Raw genomic sequence first — 22,418 nt, 5'->3', positions numbered from 1 at the left:
ATAACGTACTTGTACACACGTACGTAAATGTACAGTAACTGTAATATGCATATCGCGCATGCAAATGCAAGCGCAGCGGCGGCGGCCGGCTACAGTATATCGCGCGCGTGCTATCTAGCAGTAGCGCTGAGCATGCAGAGCTGCAGATCAATCGTCGCCTTGCGCCTGCATGCACAAAAAATAAAAATGCAACTTGTTTTCATCAAACCTAAATTTAACTTCCTGTTATGAAAGTGATATTTTGAAAAATTGTGTGAAAAACAATTTCAACTAATTGACATATGAAATTTGTTTGTATAAACACAGAATTTTAGAAGAAACGATATTCTAGTTAATTCATGATTGACCAATCACAGACGTTTTTACTTCATATTTCAGGTCATCTCGTATATATCTCAACCAATCACGGTGCAGTTTGTAAAAAACTTTGGGGAATCCCCTCTTGCCCTCCAATATTTTAAATATTGGTCGCCTCGGCCAAAATTATTGGTCGAGTACAACAAACTTTCTAAGTGGGTCGGAGGTTATGAGGTGCGTCGACAAAATAACACTTGTATTTGGGCTCTAAAAATCCTCTGTATGGATAATAATGGATGATAAATGCAATAGGTTGACTCAAGCTATACAGGATAAAAGCTGCATTGAATGTAGATTACAAGCTACAATGAGGTATCGAAAGTTGTCTATGAGCGGTAATCTAAAGAGCAGTATACACTTGCTTGTATTGTAAGACACCAGCTTAGTGGTTTACTTTCATACGAAGTTCCAAGGATGACTCCTGTGAGCAGACATACAACCATTGCATTGTGGTGTATGATAGATATGTCCTTAGAAGTAAAAGTCCTTAGCAGTCCTTAGAATGGTTTGCTTATTTTGATTTTATTTCTAAGTACTAACTGAAGAGAGAATGCCTAACTGTCCTCATCAGAATTACAAATAGAAACAACAAACCAAACAAAAACAAGATGCTGAGTAAGCTATGTTGTCAAAGTCATATGAATTTCTGTTATCAGCATTCATCACCCCCCTCATTTTGATTAATGGACAAGTCCACCTTCATATACACAAGGATTGAGAGAATGCAGCAATATTAGTAAAACACATCAGTGAAAGTTTGAGGAAAATTGGACAATCTGTTCAAAAGTTATGAAATTTTTAAGTATCTGCTCAGTCACTGCTGGATGAGAAGACTACTACAGTGTATGATGTCACATGCGTACAATGATATAATGAAAATAAAAAGAGAATTTCACAAAACTTTTCTTTTTGAATAAAGTGCACATTTCTTCGACTTGTTACTGATGTATGTTAAGGGTAATATTATTCCTCCTGCCTTCTGAAAGAGAGAAGTCGAGTGTTCTTGTGCTGTGCGAGAAAAATGGAAATATGTTGAATTTTCTTTATTCTTTCTTGATATCGTTGTACACATGTGACATCACAAGCTATAGTAGTCTTTTCATCCAGCCGTGACTGAGCAGAAACTTCAAAAATTCGTAACTTTTGAACGGATTGTCCGATTGTCCTCAAACTCTCACTGATGTGTTCTACTAATATTGCTGCATTCACTCAACCCACATGTCTATGAAGGTGAACTTGTCCTTTAACCTCTGAGTGCTGATAAGCACAGTAAACCCCATAGCATTGTACACCCTGTCCAAAGTCCCTGGTGCAGAATGGGTTAAAGTCACTGTCATGTCACCTGTTCACCAGGTCATTCTCCAAGGAGGAACAGGAGGAGAAGTATGTGAGAGTGGTGAGCTCTTCTCTCCTGGCTCTGAGAGACTTTGTCACAGGTTTGCCTGCAGCGCAGGTCAGCAGCAGTGAGCAAGAACTGGCCACCATTCTCTCTGAGGACAGACTCTGGAAGTATGCCAAGCATAAATTACCCGAGGTGAGTGATGCTCTGTTTTACAGTCCGCCTCCTTCCCCTGCCATCCAAGCGTGGTACTTTTGTACCTTGTTAATACAACTTACCCCACTTTCACATTTAGTCCCCGCGATGGGGGAAAGTCCCGCGCTGTAGGACTTTCTCCTCAAATACTGTAATGTGAACATTCACTGGGCCTTTTCCCCCGTCCCCACGAGGCAAGTCGAATCCGGGGACAAAATTTGGAGGGGAGAGTGACTTCACAGCATAATTGATAGCGTCCAACTATGGTCATCAAGTGTGCGCATGCGTGCTGTGTGGTTTCAAGTGGCAGAGCTCGCCCCAAGCGCTGATTGCTCCCGCAGCTTTGGGATTGTCTAGATAACAGTGTGGACAGTCAGTCATAAAAATGATAAGATCTCTGGTGACTGTCTCCTCAATGTGGGGTCTAATGTGATCAAGGGAAAAAGAGATAGTGTTTTTTTTTTGGTCATGAATACCTTAATATCACTTCTTTATCAGGTTTTTGTGCAGAGTGTAAAGCCATTCACAAGCAACAATTTAAAAACCGTAATGTGCCCCCAACAACTTAAAGCTGTTGAACCCACATCACAATCTAATAGCATTTCTGCCACATATTTCAACAATATTTACATATAGGCCTCAATGTATGTGATAACCCCAAAGTTGACTAGCCAGAGTAGGTTAAGATACTGTGTACCAAACTGCAGAACTGTTGTATTTGAGAACTTCAAAACAAGCTGAATATGCAACTGCAATAGGTTTGAACTGCACAACATTGTACTCACTTCATTTTATATTCTGTTCCATAGAGCCAATCATACATAAGATTATGTTTTTGTTTTCTTTTCTTCTTCTGATGACATGTAAATATAGATCAACCCATTGAAGACGAGTACCAAGAATACTCGGGCAGATGTCTTTATGGGAAATGCGTGTCATAGCAAAATCAGCCCATCCTCAATGGGTTAACAACACCTGAGAGAAAGACTTCATGTAACTTTGTGTGTCTCTTCCCAAAGGTCCGTGGTGGTATGTACAGTCTTCTTGGTGCATTGTGCCGAAGTATGCCCTCTCTCCTCGCATCCTACCTACCCAAGCTGTCCCCAGCCCTCCTGGGCAGTGTGGATGAGACTGAACCAGCCACCGTGGCTCCCCTGTGGGAGGCTGTACTCCATCTCATCACTAGCCAGGAGGTGAGGGGTGATCTTGTTCATTTGCAAGTCTACCAGCGTACCTACCACTTGGGACGCTATTATTGTAACAGCATCATTCTGCATATCACTGGGTACTGCTTAAAGGGGAAGTCCACCCTGAAAATTAGTTTGTGTGAATAGAAGCAGAAAAGTTGGAGGAATCGTCAAACTTTCACCATCCTGTTGGTTTCGTTTTTCTGACTCTATTCAACAAACTTATTTCTAGGGTGGACTTTTAACTTTCAACCGGTTGAAGACTAGTTCCAAGTATACTCGGGCAGGTGTCTATGGGAAACCTGTGTTATAGCGAAATCAGCATGTCCTTAATGGGTTAACTTTGCCATTGCCATCACAGATATGTGAAGATACATTGTCAGGGATATTTTGAGCGGATGGAATTGAGAAAGTTTAACAGTGTACCCCTTCCTTTAAAACTGAGATGAAAGAAACAGTTCAGATGCACATTATGTGTTAAAGGGACACAGTCCTCACGAAATTAAAAAAAATATGTTGTTGTTGGTACCTCCAATGAACTACTTTCACCAAAAACAAACTTTAAAATCACCAAATAAGCTCGTACATTTTGGTTGAAAAAGTGTGACTCTGCATGGTGAATATGCTAATGAGCAAGTCTTGGCGGAGAGTCATACGTCGTCGATGCACAACTCTTCCCAGCCGTGTTCTGCTCGTTATCCGTACGCTCCCTAGTTTACCCGGATGCATGAAGACGTCGGTGGCTACTCCGACTCGTATTTGACATTGTTTCTACGTTGTGTGTGTGTGTGTGTGTGTGTGTGTGTGTGTGTGTGTGTGTTTGTGTGTGTGTGTATGTATTGTGTATTATATTCGCACGTGTGGACGGTACAACTAGATGATAGATCTACGGTAGATACGCGTACGCACCCCATACGCGGTTTGCCCTTCGCACTTTTCCAGTCTCAAGCGCAGCTGCAGCCCTACCTGTCGCCGCTCATGCATGTTCTATAGTACGTACAGAGTGTACATATTTGTAGGTAGAAAAAACGATTCTACACAGGCCTGCTAGTACACTACAGGGGCGACCGCATTCAGCGTCGTCTGGTCAGGCTATCTTACATCAGTAGTTTTGCTCGAATCGTGCAGAAAATCTCCCAGGAAAATCCTTTTTTCCGTCCCAGACCAACAAAAGTATCGTGAAAGGTGAGCTGTATGGCTGGGAAATATCGGTACAACGATGCCGAACATAAGAAACTTAGGGCCTACAAAATCTCGAAATCGTGTTGTGACCTACCTGTGCGTGGACAATTTGTGAAGCGATGTTTTTACATGGACCGGCAGGCTGTGGCCCTCGGTTATGTTATAAACCGAGAAAACTCCTGAAACCAGATGCAATCCTGACCATTTGCTCACATGAGTTATAAAACAGAAACACCTCGAGCATCGACTTCGAAGAGAACCGAGGGAAAAAAGCGTAGAGAGGTAAGGAAAGTGGCTAGCTATGTTTAATTTACCGTGGGCCTGCAGCCGGGGTTGGACTGCAGTACAGTGCCACTGAGCTAGCTGCTGCCAGTGCCGACTGGACATGCACGGCAAAGTGGAGCGAAATCATATCCCTACGACCCCCTGTGTTTACCCTTCCCGGCTCACGTCATATTTTTTTTTTCGAGGAAAGGCGATTATCTGACTACTTACAGAAATATTGAGATACAAACAATATTTTCTTTGAAGAATTCGACTCTCTCATGCACAGGTTATCTTCGGTTTGAATGCCAAAATCGACTGGACGGAGTCGAGTGTACTGTGTATGTATACATTGGTATGGTAAGGATTTGCGCGCGAGAGTGGTTTCTACGCTAAGAAGTATGCAACACGGACGGAAGCTAGAAAACGACCGTGCCTATTTGATGTCAAGTTCATGGTATATTTGGTTTAAAAATACATATAAATTTATGTTTACAATATTAATTTTTCGTAAATTATACATATCTAAGCTTGAAATATTTTGTTTGAAATCATAAAACCACAAACTTTCACATTATATGATAAAATTGCAACTAATCATTTGAACACTTAAATTGGTTTTTAGAGGCACGGCTGTCAACTTGGTGAGTAGGGCATGCACTACGTAGCATCTTTTTGCCGGCTCTTTCACGATCGCTTGCAGGAATTATTTTTCAAAAATCGCGTACGGAGACAATTTTTGATGTCCAAGCGTATAAATTGGTGAAAGTTTATATTTTTTACTCTTCTTAATTATCAGTACAGTGAAAATCTCAGGACTGCTTCCCTTTAATGGATCAAACTTATCAGAATGTTTATTAGCAAGATTTATAATCAGATTTAGCTACAAAGAAGAGAGGAAAAGAGTATCATTGTCTCAAATTCTGAATGCTTATAAAATTGGAAATAGTTGATAACCTGTTGGTTTGAGATTTTGTGCCATGGATCTCCTGTGCTGGTAGGATCATGTGGACTTATGATGGCAGTCTCAAACTTTCAGCATAATATCTTGGTCCTGTTTTCTTTTCCCACATGGTTTCAAGGACTGTTGGAAGTATGTCAATATCAGGAAAGCCTTCCTACCCAAGCTGTGGTCTGTCTTGCGGCATGGTGGAGATGGCAGTGCAGCCACTATCTTCCCCAATCTCTTGCCCCTCCTCAGCCATCTTCCTGCAGAGGTCAAAGGTGACGGAGTTGCGTTCTACTGCGAGTTCTTCAACAACTTTCGCGAAGGGTGGGTGTCCAATACAAATCATAGCCATTACAAATGAACATACGCTTGTAGTTGTTGTCATGTAATGAACAATCTATTTCAGATGTACAGATGAAAGATCCCACTTACAATGTACTAGCAGTACATAATCCAGATCATAACAACAATCATATATGTGATAGTTAAGTTTAATAGTAGTGTCCAACCAGATGTTAATCTACTCTTAACCCATTGAGGACGAGTCCCAAGTATACTTGGGCAGGTGTCTATGGGAAATGCATGTTGTGGCAAAATCAGTCGATCCTCAAAGGGTTAACCATTGATTCTGATATGCGTTCCTTTGTTTGTTACAGGTGCAGCTGTAAAAGCGTTATCCAGAGCAGCAGTGAGAACACAGCCGTGCTGAGAGCTTTCATGGAGTGTGTCAGGTACTGCCTGGCACAGAGTGTGAACGCAGAGGACACTGACAGCACAATTCAGTCACACCTTATAGATGAACAAGTATGTGAGGATGTTACTAGTCACTTGAAAATTGCAGTGATTTCTAGCAAAGGAAGAGACTCTGTTTTGCTCATTCTTTCTTTCTTTTTATTATGTTTATTTTCTGTAGTAGGAAATGAAAAGCATATCTGTTACAGCTCAGGTTTCATTCAGCTGACATTGATTGAAAAAACAGATCTTCCTTCTCTTCCTTTTGCTTTCCAGTATATCATAAAATTGTATGGATTGTTATTTTCAAATGCCATGAGGTCATTTTTGTTGTCTTTGTCAGATGTAGCTTAAGCACTTACAAGGACAACATAGTGGCATATTGTACCTGAAATGTTCTATTCCATGTGTGTGGACGCATGTTTTTGTTTGTTTGTTTGTTTTTTTGCTAAGGACGTATGTTTTTGTCTTTCAGCTCATGCCAATGTTGAGATCATCCCTCAGCCAAGAAGCCAAGGCATGGAGTGTGGTGACCATTTATCAGCAAGTGGCAGCCCTCTTAAACTACCTGCACAAGCAGCAGGCCAGGTCTGAAACAGGGTCACCAGCCAGGGTTCTAGAGTCCCTATGGTCAAGCATCTCTGAGATGTGTGTTGGAGAGGTCTCGTCGACTGAAGGTAGCACAGAGGTGGCGCTGAGTAACATTGGTCTCCTTGTTGCCATTTTGAAGGTGAGAAGAGGTGCATTTTTAAAATATTTTGTCCAGTGCATTAGAAGTCCTATAAGACCTTTCAAAATATGTTATCAAAATATCAACACTTACTGTACTCATCTACTTTATTGTTTCACACTTATCCTTTAGAAGCGAGTCGTTTTTGTACTCTACATTTTTCTGGAGGAAAAATTTTGTTGCATTGCAAAGTAAAGTGTGAAGTCACACTGAGATACACTTGTTTGAAAGAGGACCTCGAACTACACCTTTGGTGAAATTGAGAGATCATGAGATGAATACACAGAAATGGTCTCTCCCTTTAGTCAATCATGCACTCACAAAGCCATGGAAGTCCCTCAAAGCTCAAATGACTTCTCTTTATGGACATATGCTGAAAGTATCAGTATGAACGCATCAGCATTTCCAACTGAAAACTCAGATAAATATCAGCAGAAATATTTCACGCTGGGTTTGATTCAGTATACCGTAAAACATATATACGCGACATGAAATTTTCGTGAATCGGAGCTGACGTCCTCTTTTGTGGCATGACATTTTCGCGAATTGCTACTGGCGTGCAATGCATACAGTGTAGACACAAACTTTTGCATGCATTTTATTTTCACGAATCTTGGCATTTGCGAAATTCGCGAAATTAAAATGCACGCGAACATTCCTCGTTTTACAGTAACAGCTTCTGCATTGTTTTAAGTTACTTGCTAATGTGGCATTATGCATCTATTGTAATTCATCATGTTGGTGTGTGTATTTTTTTTTGTGGGGGGGAGGGAGGTGTTGTTTGTTTTGGTTTTGGCTGAAAACATTGACATGACAGAATAATCTCTGTGATGGCGTTGGGTAATTTCAAGTTTGGTGTTAGTGCTGGTGCTAGTGTCGAGATAGCACTATCACTAGCACTGTCACTAAACTTGAAATCACCCAGTGTTGCATTACATATATGTTTCCAGTAGGCCACCACGATCTCTGCTGTGAAATAGTATCACTCTAACTCTCATGATCATTCTTCTTCTTACGTCAGGATCCAGAGAGTTCAGATATCCAGGAGATGGTAGGGGGCGGAAGGAGGAAGCAAAGAACAAAAATAAGATTCGCTGAGGATAAGGCCGAAGACGACAAAGAATCTGTGGAAGCAAAACCTGAAGGTATGAAATGGAATCCTGGCTTGCCCTCAGACTTGCAACCATCGTTAGCAATGTATTGAGATTGTCCCAATTATTGCTTCTGTGTACTCCAGGAGGTAGCGTGCCTACTTTGCAATCAAATGACTTTCCCTTCCCAACGACGTCTGAACCTTTTTGCCAGACTTTCGCTCTATTCTTCCTTACAACTCTCTCTGTTCCCTTTTCTCCTGCCTCAACTACCTGGGCGCAACTTCAACTTACAGCTCACTGCTGCCTCCCCTCCCCCCACTTGTCACTATTTGCCTTCCGTACAATCTCCCTATGTCACTTCCCTCCTCAGCTCTCCTCTTTCTAGGCTTTTCTTTTGCCAAGCAACGATCCCTACAAGGACTACGTACACATGGTTTTACTGCAAACCTTTCTCCCTCATTACCTCACCATGCAGACCTTCAAGCAGCACACAAGTGACTTGGGTTTGAGTCCAACTGAATCTAGCTGAGCTATGTCTTGTGTAATCATACTGTCCTGTCTAGCCTTTAAGAGGCACTCTCGCAGGACATTAAATGGAGGTCCTGTGTGTGAGAGAATCATGACTCACACACAGAAAGATCCTACTTCACTTCCTCACAAAGAGCAGGGTGGTAACACCATATTTCAGAATCTTTAGTCAATGTCAAGAAAGGGACATCAAGATTGACAAAATAGTTTTCTGTGGTTTGTCATGATTCATTCTCATGTGGTTCTTGATGGTAGTAAAGACACCGTCAGTTGTACCTTACAATCAGACTTTCAAAGTAGATAGATTTGAGAAAAGTTCGATATCTCAGCATATTAATCTGAACATGGTATCTTTAAAAAAGAAACAAAATCAACAAACGAGCAGCATTAAGAAAATGAGCAAAGGCCGTGACTGTGACAGTACTAACAACTTGTTTTACCTAGAATCTGTTTTAATTCTCAAAACGTGTGATCTAGCTGTGCAGTAAAGAATATTTATTCACATCATACACTTACTTGATTAAAACATTTAACATTGTTCGGGGGGGGGGGGGGGGGGAGGGAAAGAAAACATATTCAATAGAAGTTTGTTGTTGACTTGCCGTAACGCTCATTAGGTTCAGAGACAATCTTAAGAGGCTAAAATGTACATCTGTAGATTGGGATTTCATGTGGTTTTATTGGCGACTGGTGCTACAGTGCGCTCACATCACAACAAATACCGTTGAAACGCAATTTTGTTACAATGAAGCAAAAATTCAAGTCCAAAAGTTATCATCTTTACGTATTTGATAAAGCCTTTTGTTAGGATATAATAAAGTATTGATATCACAAAAGAGAAATACTGGTCCTGAGGACTTTGTTATAATGAATGAATTATCATTATCATTTTTTTATTCTTTCAATGTCATAGAAGTTTCACCTGAGATGAGGAAAGAGATTTTGGTGCATCATCCCCAGCTGTCTTCTCTAGTCTCGAGGCTCATCCAGCTCTCTCTACAGAAGGCCAAGGAGGACTCCTCACTAACTCACCTCCTCTTCCTGGCTCAGCTTGTGAAGACTTTTACCAGCCCAACCACGATTCAGACCTTGCTCAGTGCTGCCGGTGTGAACACACCCCAATCTGAACGTAGAGATGACTTCAGTGCCTCCTCTCGCCTCCAGGGTGGCGTTCAAACCGACCGTGCCAAAGCGTTGAAGCAAGAGGAAGAATTGGGGATTGATGACAAGGGTGTGAAAGAAGAAGGGAGAAGCGATGATGGGAATAGAACTAGCGGCAGTGTTCACACTCCAGACACGGATATCGAAGAGATCGTATTGGAGGAGGAAGATGGTGACCAGCTCCCGGTGAGATGCCTTTACTCACTGCTGTTGCCATGGCTACTGGAGACGGAGAGCTTAAAAGAAGGAGTCGGGAGGAAGGAGAGGATGCGACAAATGACGGCCATCTTGGACATGATAATCTCTATCACTATGATGTGTCTGAATGAGAACAGACTCCTAGTACTGGATGCTGTCAGCCTCAAGGCAAAGTCTGTGGAGCTTCTGCATCTCATTATTACCAAGGTATTTCTTTAATCCTTTGTGTGGTAGGACTGCCAATTAACACCCCCCCAAAACAAACAAACAAACAAACAAACAAAAAACAAACAAACAAACAAACAAACAAACAAACAAACAAACAATAATTTGGAAAGCAATGCAATTATGGTTCAAAAAAAGACCCCACAAATAATCAAACTCATTAGCTGGCAGTGTGGTCAGGTCTGATATGAAGCAGTTGCTATTTTTCTGCCTCCATTTTTTTCTCAATTTTGTTTCATATCATATGTATGTATGGATTATTTGTTGTTCTGAATGAACTACTTCTGTGATTAGGACATGTACTTTAGTTGAAAGAGAGATTATACATAGCCTGAACAGTCATGCATGATTAGTCTTTCATGTGTAGTTTGCATAACTTTAATGCGGGGGATGGGGGGGGGGGGGGGTGGGGTGTTCAGTTATCCACTCTATTACCACAACTCTTCATCAACACAGGGCCTGGGTAAGATGAATAACAATGTTGTTTCAAAGAAATAAATGAGTTTGAAGCATTGCAGTTGTCATGACTTGTTTCCACGTTTTGATAAGTGATTGGATACATTGTATGAGGAATGTTTTGTGATGTTCAATGTTGTAGCATTATTAAATGTTTTTTTTCCTTAAACTGTATAGTTCATTGCTATGTTCTCATATTCCATTCAGATGGCTGAGTTTATTTAGTTTTCATTCTGTGACTCACTCAATTTGCTTAAAACTGTATGATAATATTTTGTAATATGAATTAATCAGATTTCATATTGTAAAAAGTAGTATTTGAATAGTATAATTTATGTTCTATATGTTGTGTTTTGATTGACTGAAATTATATCATTTTTGTCATTTTTCTATATATACACAATTATTGCAATTCAGCTACTTAGCTGCAAAGATGATTGAATGAACCATGAATTGAATTGAATTGAATTGAATTGAATCGAATTGAATTGAATTTCACAGATGAGGGAGAGAGCAGAGCTGACCCCAACCGTCAATGCCTGGCTTCGTATGGATGTCTTTATGGACAAGCTGCTGTCCATCCAGGGAGAGCTGTGTAGACAGACCCTGGAGGGGTCTCGTGAGCCCAGTGATGTGGGCTGGAAACTCATCTCCCTTGCCCTGTCCTCAGGGCAGGATAGTGGTAAGTACAGATGTGCCATGTTACTCCCTGATTTGGCAGGGTGATGATGATGATGATCCACAGCATTTGTATAGCGTCATATATCTGTTGCAGAAATAATCAAAGGCGAGTTATGCCATTTATGAATTATTTGAACTTGTTATTGACTTGTGTGTTTGTTTCCCTCATTAAGTGTTAATGTTCATATGGTGTTACATTGTAATATGTTTAACTGTATGTCACTTGAAAATATTTTTGCTATATGGGCTACAAATTTTTCATACAATTATTTTTATAATATCAGGTCAAGGCATTTACAGATATCTATTTATGCTTTGACTAAAAGATATGTAAGCTCTCCCTGATCTGGGAGTTATTGGTCATTAAGAATCTCTCCACATTTGTTTTCTTTTTAAACTCTTCTGGGTTTTGATGATATTTCTATAAAGATCCAGTTTTGAGAGATATCTCATCATATTGAGTTGTGATGAGAAGAAATGAAACTTTCAGGATTTGTGGAGCTCCTCTAAATTCTAACTGGGAATCTCTTGTTTCTTGTTTTATTCTTGAATCAACCTCCACGCACAGAACCCATGATTGGAACCACTTCGGCAGAGCTCCTCCTGGTTGGCTTTTACCGAGCCCTGACCAGGCCGGATGTTGTCACAACTGCAACGCAGTGCATCAGCTTTATTTGTGATATCACCTCCAACTTCTTCTCAGCTGTCCAGGTACATGTATAGTAGAAGTATAATATGGCTTTGCTTCGTGAACAAAGATTTAATAGGGAAGTCCACGTCTGCTGCAGGCTTGAAAGTGACTGATGAGTCTGATGCGTGACAGATAGGCACGGTTGCAGCGGTTGCAAGGGAAAGTTGGTTGGTTGGGATTGGATGTTGGGTTTGTGATGTGTGTTGTATGCAATGCAGCAATTATTGTGAATTGGAAAGCAGTGTTTGAATGTCTCAGGACGTGCTTTGGACCACTGCACAGATGCTGAATTTTTGCATTCATTGTGCATGCTGGCATTGATCACACAGTAATGTCTTGATGCAAACCTTGTTCTCGTAGGGTAAACAAAAGATTTGTATATCACAAAAAGGAGAGTCTTTGCAGCAAAGAGATGGCCACGAATGGAAGATTATGATGTTTTTCTGCACTGCGAGAACATTTCATGATTAATTTTCATGTTTTGTTTGTGTGTCCCGTATTTGATACAGGGTTGTGTGTGTTTACCATCCTCTGTGGATCTCCTGCTGGCTCTCTTTCAGCTGGAATGCAAAGATGGAATCAGTCTGTCAGGCAAGTTGCTAAAAAAAGAAAAAAAAATCAAGATAGATGAGCATTTCATTTGAGAAACTTTGAAGGGGATTGCCGGACCAGCTATAATTTATTTGAGTGTGATAAGAAAGAGTGGAAATTTGATTAGAATTGGACAAGAATTTAGGAAGTTTTGAAATTGTGGAATTGATTTCATAAAATATGCATGAACAGTCAATATACAATTGCAAATATGCAAATGGGTGAGTTAATGATGTCATCGCCTCACAAGTTGTCAGATATTAAGTACAGAGAATCTTCAATATGTCCATTTTTCTGTGATCAAATGCAATAATTCCCCAGTCTCAAATCCTGGTGTACACTGTACTTGAGTGATCATTAATTTGAAGTTATTCAGCTAGAAATAACATGTTTTACCCTAATATTACCTAAAGAAATGGTTTTTTCATCAATTTTTGGAAACAATAAATGAAAAATTATGAGGTGATGACATCATCGCTTCACTCATGTGCATATTCACATCAATTGTTTGAGAACTGTGCCGGAAAAATTAGCAAAATTTCACGATTTCATAACTTCTCCTGAATCTTCTTGACCATTTAAAAGTAGTCTGAGTATAAGCATAGCAGTAAAAATATAGCTACAGCTGGTTGTGTATGTGGATTTTTCGTGGAAGGCCTGCCCACTATCCCAACTTTTTGAAATTGAAATTGATCAGGTTCACAATATTGCCATCCAAAAACACACAGACGGATGAAAAGTCTGAAGACTTATAATTCCTGTTTACAAAATACAAATTATACATAAATACATGAAGATACCTTATACAATGCAAAGAATATCATTATCAATAAAGAAAGATTAAGATAGTGAAGAATTGTTACACAAGCCTACGAACAAACAAAACAGGCACACCTACATGTACAACCACATTTATTATAAATTGCACTGTATAATACTCTTTTTATGCATATCTGTCCATCTCTTTTTCCTTTCTTTATATTTCATATCAAATCAGCCTCTCCTTTTAGTCAAATCCAAAGGGAATGGATAACATTTGGCGACGTACGTGAATTTCAAATAACACACAGGTTTGTATCCCTCAAGGGTACAGCTGTATTTCTTCAGCTTATGCAAAGTTTACATTACCAGGCCCTACTCATCAGTAAAGACTTTACATTTTCATGGTATAACGTAATAACACTGCTGTCCTTGACTTTGTCCGATTGCAGAAGGTCTGAGGGAGAAGGTGCACATGACGTGGGTCCAGGGCGTGCAGACCCTGGTGAGACAGACTGGTGGCTTGCTCACAGACAAGGGGCTGCTGGTCAAAGCTACACAGTGGATGAAGCTATCACTGCATGGGGAAGATGTGAACATACACCAGTACGTATTGGTCTCTGCAGGAGAGCTCTCCCTAGCCCTCTCTAGATCTTTAAAGGCATTGTTGACCATTTGCAGATGAGACAAAAACCCAGCTTTAGTGCTTCAAAATAGTTCTAAAATGTGAGTTAGGGGTAGAAACAACCAGTGTAAAATTTTGAATCAGTATAATCAAAGTTAAGTATTGTTAAATACATAAAATGTGCATAATAGTTATAATAAAATTGTCTCTAGACTAGACCATCTACAGTTATGGTTCACTGAGAAAAATAGAGATATCTCCTCACATTTTAGGCTTTATTGCGAAATTTTTCTGTCGTAGGATATTTTGTAATACAAGTGACCTACATATATGCATCAAATATGAAAACTCGAACATTTTTTAAATCACTGCTCCCAATGGTAAATAGTACCTTTAACCCATTGAAGACTAGTCCCATCCATGGGCAGGTGTCTATGGGAAATATGTGTTGTAGCAAAATCAGATTGTCCTATACGGGTAAATAGGGGATGCAATGCCTTTATGAGATCTTGCATGATTGATCAGAAAAGCAGTGTTGATTTGGAGCTTACTCAGATTCTTCTTTCAACTATATTTTGTTTCATATTGAATTCACTTGGCATCTTTAAGTGGCTTTGAGGAAAAATAAGTCTTATTGACTTTTACCTGTCACGAAGTAAAATCACTTTTAAATATGAATTTAGATATATTGTAGTATATAGTATAATTGTGGTATATAGCATGTAGTATATACAGTGTAGTTTATAGTATATAGTTTATTATAGTATATAGTATAACTGTGTAATATAGCATATAGTATATAGTTTATAGTATATAGTATATCATAGTATATAGTATATACAGTTGTAGCATATAGTACATTTATATATGATTTATTTGTACATATAGTGTAGATAGATACAATGTAGGAGGGAGAGAGAGAGAGAGAAAGAAAAAAGAGATAGTGTTATAAGTAAACTGCTCTTCTGTCAGGAATGATGGTGGTTCAACTAAGCAATTTTTATGGGAATTTTCTTGCTCTTTTGTGACAGATCGCAGCACTTTGGTGTGATGGCTGGGTCCTTCTTTGCAGCAATCATCAGTGGGTTGCCAGGCAACAGGGACGGTTCCCAAAACATCCTTGGGGAACTGCTAACTTCCCTGCTCCCTTCTCCCAAAGAATGGACTTCCCGTAGGAAAAGTTTGCCTAATCAGGTCATTGTCATACTGAAAATTGCTACTCTTATGTTATCATGGATAATATCAATATTCATTTGCTCTGTTTGAGAGGAAAGGTGTGGACTGCTGTGTAGCTTACCACCATGATTTAGACCTAAGAGCAGTGAAAACATGTTTGAGTGTAGATGGTATTAACCTGTTCTCCATCTGAGTAGAATTTCTACAAACGGCTAAGCTTAAATCCACACAGTTTCACGTTATACTCTAAACTGATATCTTCTTGTTTTTTTACCCTTTACAAAGTAACACTACAGATGATTTTTAGGCTGTGGCATACATTCTATTCAACTGCCATCCCCGAGGAATATTGGATTCTCACCTCTCTTAAACTATTTAATGTAGTTTACATTTTACTACTTCATTCTATCCTGAATGGAATAAATTGAAGGTGTTTTTGGATGAGTTGCCTGTTCAACATCCAGGCAATGAGGCAATATCCAATCTCATATACCACTGTACCTTAGTTAACACCACACTTCTCTTTTAACATAATACATCCTCATTATGTTTTTTCCTCTGGTTTTGCAGTGGATTGCTCCAGCGGCTATTGGCCAGTGGATGACCTTCTGTGACATATCGCCCTTGACTGCTGCAGACACCACTGCGGCTCCCAAAGCGCTGAATCTGGCTGTGTTCATTAGCACCATGATCAGCCGACTCGATGAGAGAGACACATCAGTCCAAGAGATGTCTCAGGAACAAACAGAAAATGAGGAGGAGGAGGATGAAACTGAGGATGCTGCTGTTGCTATGGCAGCCACTGTGTTGCCATGGGAATGCAGAGCATTCAAGATGGCGGTGATTGAAGTGATGTACATGAAGGAATGGTGCTTAGCCACGATGACTAGACGGGATGGAGCCACAGAGGTGAGATACTGAAACAAGCAGTTGCGTATGAACATTAACATGTTTAAGGCTAGTACTCAGAACACTCGCGCAGGTGTCTATGGGAAATGTGTATTATGGCAAAGCCAGCTTGTCCTCAATGGGTTAAAGGCCTCAAATAATTGGCAGTTTTTATTCTATCTAAATGAAACAATATTTAAACAATGAAGTATAAAATGTCACAGTAAAAATAATACAGCACCATACTAGAAAATGTGGTTGTCAGATGGTTCGCAATTTTGGGTGTTATTTCTTCAGGGGTTCTCTGTGTTTGTTTATTCCTTTTCTTGTTGGTTATCTGTCTTCTACAGCCTGCAGACACATTGTATACTCCAGTTATGCAGCCTCCACAATACTGTGCTTTGTCTGTGCCAGTCTTGAGCGAGGCGCTGGAAAAGATGTGGCCTCTCCTTGATCCGCCCCAGTGGGATGAGCTGTACACTGTCGTCCGAGATAGGTAAGAGAGCTAGGCAATGCTGCAGAGGTTTAGGTTCCAGGGTGCTTACTCAAAATATGCCCTGTACACCTGCTCCGTGAGTGCTGGGAACAGATCTGCCATTTCTAAAAGGGTGTGATAGTGATTGTGCCCTTCTTGGTAATGTTGGACAGGTGCTTGCAAACTTGCAGTATGCCCTGTTCTGTTAGCTTTTGGAGCACTGACGCGTGGAGAGAAGTCCACCATTACTGTGAAGGGCATGGCTATGTCTCCTTGTGATCACAGACATTTCACGTAGTCTGCCCACTACACGTAGTTCAGTGTTGTAAAAGCAGAAATTTATGTGCGAGTTATTTTTATGTGCTCAGCCAGGTATGATTGATTTCATATGTTTCTATTTTCTGCAGTTCAATCAAAACTCTATCCAGTACTAATAATGAATTGTGAAATTTGATAATCGAATGATATAGCACTCAACCAAAGAAATGTGGTTCTTGGAAATAGAATGGGTAAGTTGATGTTTATACATATCCATTTGTCATCTGCATGTAAAAGAGATTTATATGCTAGGGTGACTCTATCTGTAATAAAATCAACTTTTCCTGTTGTGACTATGAAAAGCACTCCTTATTTTGTTCCCCTCTCTTAATTAATAAGAGTAAATGATTTTAATGAAATAGTTTCTGGTCAGTGAAGTTTTTCCATTTATTAGTTGTCTTGGGAGTAGACAGCATGATTCTCTGTACTTTGATATGATGGAGTGTTTTTGATGCATTTGCATGTCATCATGCACCTTATTCAGCAAGCACATTTTGACAGTTAATGAAATTGAGCCATAACATTGTTAAACAGTCTTTTGATATTTTTGTTTTGTTGAAAATACAAATTGCCCCCTGTGGATGTGACTAGATCTGTGACAGATGGTCTGCTGTGGTCCCGAGCTCTTCAGCAGGTGGTGCGGAGTAACGCGAGGTACCGAGACGAGACGAGCAGGCTGAACATTTGGAACCTAGCCGCTGGAGCCGAGAGGTAATGACCCAACAGTTCGTTATCACTGCCAAGCTTCTAAAGCCTTGCAATGCAAAGTAGACGGCTGTCTGTCATGGAGGCCTCTTAAAGCTCTCGGGAAAAGCAAACCGAACCGTACCGAACCTGCGCCAGAGGAGTGCTCAAACACTCCTAAAGTGTACTAGAGGAGTGCTCAAACACTGCTAAAGTGTACCGTATTAAACTGAACCTAGCCAAAAGTGGACCATTTCTCAAGAATGTGCTCCAAAAGGGTACCAAAAGCAAACCAAAAATTTGCATATGAAGAATGCGTGTCATATGCACATACGCCATTATGCAAAGAGGTCCTTCTCTTTGTTCAGGAAATTTGTATTTAAAGTAGCTTAAGCGCATCGGGTGAATGACCCCGTTGCTACCAAATGCATGACCCCCTCTAAAAATAACTCAGGAGGTACTGTATGCTTTCTCAACAGAGTGCTCGAACACTTCAAATCTGGCACTGTATGACACGGTTTGCTTTGGTTTGATTTGGTTTGGTTCATTTTCGAGCGCTCAAACGCACCCTAACTTTTTCTCTGCCTGTGTTGAACAGACATTGGATGCCATGGCTTCAGTCACAGGTTTCTTTAGTAGGTGCTGTGAGTGATTATGGGTGATTTTCCATGCTTGAATGAGTCAGAATTGTAGTATCCACAAACCTCTGAGTGAGATGTTAAACTCTATCACCATCAACCCCACCTATTTCGGGTCTTCCCTTCTACCCTTCATCACTCCCACGGTATTTAAGATGTATTTCGCTGTCTAACCACCACCTTGCCCAATGAAGTGGTATAAACATCTTAAAGCACTGCACTGGTAGAGCTAACCACACCTCATCTCCTCATTTCAATACAATTGAAACAGTAAGTAACTGTTTATACAAGTGATTTCTCACACTGTAACTCAGGTTACAATAATTCCCAGGTTTCGGCATTGTGTAGCTGCACACACTGCTACATATACCATGGCTGCCAAATTTTAGCAATTGGCAATAATAATCCCAATGCCAATTCATCAGTTTTCTGGACTGATGTGTCTGGAGTTTCTGTGTAGTCCCAAAGGAGTATATCCATGTGGGTCTTCATCAAGCATGCTCCATATCCAGCATCCCTTCTCACCTATTTCACTGAGGTCAGTGGTCACCGTTACCACACTGTAGTGCTGTTGTTCTTGTTGCAGGTCTCTGCATCCTGTGCAACCCAATAAATGACTCCCCAAACAGCAGCAATGGTGAAAGAGATTATCCGCAATCACAAGGACCTCACTGAACTGCAGTACAACTCTTATGTACAAGTTCACTTGAATGAAGTGATAAGAATGAGATAAACAAAATGATTAAAAAGTAATCACAATTGGACTTAAATGACAAATATTTGCTCATATACTGTGACCGAGCAGTAATTTTGGTCATAACCACAATTTTTTTGAGGTGATGGTATCATCAACTCACATCTCTCCCTTTTGGTTTGTGCACAAAAATATCATAAAGATAGTGTTTTTGATCAATTGTTAAGCTGCCACAGCTGTTCTTTATTAATAGTCATTGCGAGGTTATTGCAAATTTGATGCTAATGAAGTGGGTGTTGCATTTTTTTATTTCCTGTCAAAAGAAGGTTAAGTAAAGATCTATATATAGGTCGACTGGATAATTTTGGCTCTCTGAAAAAGATTGTTTAATCAAGGAGAGACTACAATGACTTGTAGAATAGCTTGCCATGGAAATAGAATCATGAACATACAAAAAAAGCATGTGTTGTGTAGTATATGATTAGTAATGTGATACACTGTTAGGTGCAATGTATGTAAAAAAGGTGCAGTTTTCATCTCTTGCAATTTCTTGCCATACATTGGTAATCTAGGCACAATCATATTGAAATTTCATCACAGCTAACATGTATTTGTTATATTTGTGCCTGTTCTGTTGTTGTTGTTGTGTTGTGTCTATGTTTCTAGACTTGTGTTTTTATGTTTCCCAGCACTTGAAACCGTGTAGTAAAATGTAATTGTCTTAGGCAAGATTCAGATGATCTTCCATTGCAAATTTTGATGCATGCACTCCAGAAACCAACACCATATGATAGCATTTTCCATGTTGATGTATCAGCTGACAATAAGGAAGTACATGTATTGTGTATTGTGTATAAAGCATACCATCCTGCAGAACTTGTATGCAAAGAAAGCCAAAGAAAATGTTTATCTACATTGTATTTCAATTGTAGCATTAAAAATACAGTCAAACCTGTCTCAGCGGCCACTTGTCTATAGCGGCCACCTGCCGCATACAACCACTATTCCCTCAGAGAGAAAACGCATGTTAAAGACCCTGTCTACAGTTGCCACCTGTCTATAATGGCCACTGTTTTTGTCTCTGTTAGGTGGCTGCTATAGACAGGTTTGACTGTACTTGCTAATCTTTTTTCAGCGTTCGTGCCAGTATCTCTTAGCCATTTTTATGCATTTCGCTGTCAGAGATATGGCTGTCAGATAACGAATCAATTTGCATTCCAGACTTTTAAGTTCACTAGTAATGATCAAATAAGTGCATATATAGCAGTAGAGTAGGTTACTTGATGCATAGTTATGCACAATATTAAAATAGATAAGTCTGTACAGTGCTGTAATCTTGCCACATCTATTCTGCTGCAATATTTTGTGGGAACTGTGCTATATGTACATTTTAATCTCATATATTGACTTCATTCATAATGGTGCAATTAGAGATATTACAAACTGAAAGCTTGTAATCCTGCCAGGTCTTTTTGCTGTTGTTTTTTTGAGAATCAAAACTGTTAGTTGTGTATAATATACATGAATATATTGCACATACTTTTGTGTATTTGCGTGACTGTCAATATTATCCCTGGAGTATTGTTTTTTAGCTTCAATAGCTGAGCTTTGGGCTCAGATGAGCTGTTGCAGTCATTATCATCTGTTGTGCATAGTACATCATCCACAAACTTTTCCAATTTTCACTTTTTGCTCAACCCGTTGAAGACGAGTTGTGAGAATACTCATGCGGTTGTCTATGGCAAATGCGTGTTATAGTAAAATCAGTCCATCCTCAACAGGTTAAAAACCCAAAGCCTGAATTTAATGAAGCTTGGTAGAAGTCATTCAGAGGGGTAGGGGATACAAAGTTGCTGAAATCATGTGGATGGCCCTCAGTGGCACTCAGGGATGGGGCCCAAAGCAGCCCTAAAACTTGAGGAATTCAGAGATATTCTTTTCTAGATCCAGAAGTAGTAAAAGACACCAGGTCATATGGTGTCTCTATGTAAGTACAGGAAGGTACATGTGGTTCACATTTGGACCTTGGATCAGGGATCCTGTAGGGCTAAAACACTTAAGTTTCTATCACCATAATGCATCGTGTCTATATAGTAAAGCAGGTAAATTAGTATAAGAAGAAGAAACGTAAGTTTGAGGCCTTTGAAAAGGTAATTGCAATTCATTTAAAGACCATCACACAGTGCCAAAGGGAATTTCCATCAAAGTTGAATGTAATTTGCTGCTCAGGAAAGTGTCAAACTGCCCTGGGCTTGCTTGGGTATAGCATTAAAATGTCTCTGCAGTGCTGGTTAAAGTAAGAATTTCCATGTTCAATAAAAAAAAATATACTTCCAGATGTACAGTAGAATCTGCACACACTCTTCTATGCAATGTTGTTCCAAAGTATATATAGATCACACCACTAGTCTTTCATCTCTTATCCGTATACACAGGGTTCGACATTTACTTTTTCCTCTGGTGGCCCATTTGAGCCACTAATATCATTAAATTTGAAATTTTAATGGCTTGAAATTGAAAGGAACCAATATCAATCCAATTCTAATATTAGTTGCCTGAATGGGCCACCAATAGATAACCTTTTTTTTGGAAATTAGGTGGCCCAAAAATCATCTTTTAGTGGCCCTGGGCCACCAGGCCACCAGGCCACCACTAATGTCGAACCTGCCTTACATGTTGCCTTGGGTGTTTATATTGCATCTTGTTCATGCATAATTCTGTGTGTTATTATTGCTGCTGTCCTCTGTAATGTCCTCTTTTAAACCCTGTTATCGTACAGTCTTTGTATATCATTTTTTGGAGTTCAGAAGCAGATCTATGTTGAGTGTACAACACCCCAAGATGTCTTTGTGTTTGCTTGTGATGTTGTCCTCTGTACACTGTATGTTTTGTATTATGTATGTTGCTAATATATTTTGGAAGTAAATAAAAGTAAGTATAATTCATGAAATATGTGCTGTCACTATGATTAGTACATGTCTGTTGAAAGCTTTCATGATAATCCCTTCTCCATTACCATCATTGCTGCTATATTGTTGTTTTGTTTATCATCTGATATATGTGTTTATAGCAATATGATGAGATGCACATTGCTCTAGTTTATTTGACCATTACATGTACTTTTGTACAAAGCTGGGAGATACAATGTAACAAGGCCAGCTTGGCATTCCATCTTTGTATAGATGCCTGCTCACAGATGTTGGCCATCTCAACTGTTTTATGTTTTTTCTTGCTTATTTCCCCACTCAAATGTAACTTTTCAAGTACATGGCTCTGAGTAATACGCCAAATGAGAACACCTGCAATACACTGCTATCATGTTGTGAACAGAGACACTATGGGTCCAAAGAGGAAGATTGGCTGAAAAATTTATGCGTTATATTAAAAGCTGTTATTCGTGCCTTCTGATTCTCCTACATATTCATATTTTTTCTCAATTATTTGATATTTCAGTGAAGACATGATAAATTGATGAGAGGTCAAGTGATCAAAAAGAAGAAGAAAGAGAAAACAAACAAACATGCAGACCAAAATTGTATGATTTAGAATGTTGATTATTAGTTTGTAAATGGAGATTAATACGGTTGATGCTTCATTGTTC

General features: G+C 39.6%; 1 protein-coding gene across 1 annotated transcript in view; it reads left to right on the top strand.

Moving 5' to 3' along the window:
• LOC139724447 (E3 ubiquitin-protein ligase listerin-like) overlaps window positions 1-22,418 on the top strand; it is a 59,994-nt gene that overhangs the window by 7,307 nt on the left and 30,269 nt on the right. Inside the window, exons 6-20 of the mRNA XM_071635591.1 lie at window positions 1,711-1,891; window positions 2,911-3,084; window positions 5,607-5,797; window positions 6,130-6,277; window positions 6,681-6,935; window positions 7,957-8,080; window positions 9,471-10,123; window positions 11,099-11,279; window positions 11,847-11,989; window positions 12,479-12,560; window positions 13,772-13,925; window positions 14,976-15,138; window positions 15,691-16,029; window positions 16,359-16,504; window positions 17,393-17,512. Coding sequence (XP_071491692.1) covers window positions 1,711-1,891; window positions 2,911-3,084; window positions 5,607-5,797; window positions 6,130-6,277; window positions 6,681-6,935; window positions 7,957-8,080; window positions 9,471-10,123; window positions 11,099-11,279; window positions 11,847-11,989; window positions 12,479-12,560; window positions 13,772-13,925; window positions 14,976-15,138; window positions 15,691-16,029; window positions 16,359-16,504; window positions 17,393-17,512 — 3,054 coding nt within the window. The remainder of the gene's footprint in view (window positions 1-1,710; window positions 1,892-2,910; window positions 3,085-5,606; window positions 5,798-6,129; window positions 6,278-6,680; window positions 6,936-7,956; window positions 8,081-9,470; window positions 10,124-11,098; window positions 11,280-11,846; window positions 11,990-12,478; window positions 12,561-13,771; window positions 13,926-14,975; window positions 15,139-15,690; window positions 16,030-16,358; window positions 16,505-17,392; window positions 17,513-22,418) is intronic.

The sequence above is a fragment of the Diadema antillarum genome, unplaced genomic scaffold, assembly GCF_040938485.1.
Source record: "Diadema antillarum isolate AM-2024a unplaced genomic scaffold, OU_Dant_1.0 scf00000015, whole genome shotgun sequence".
Lineage (NCBI taxonomy): Eukaryota > Metazoa > Echinodermata > Echinoidea > Diadematoida > Diadematidae > Diadema > Diadema antillarum.
This window is presented reverse-complemented; position numbering and strand designations above follow the sequence as displayed.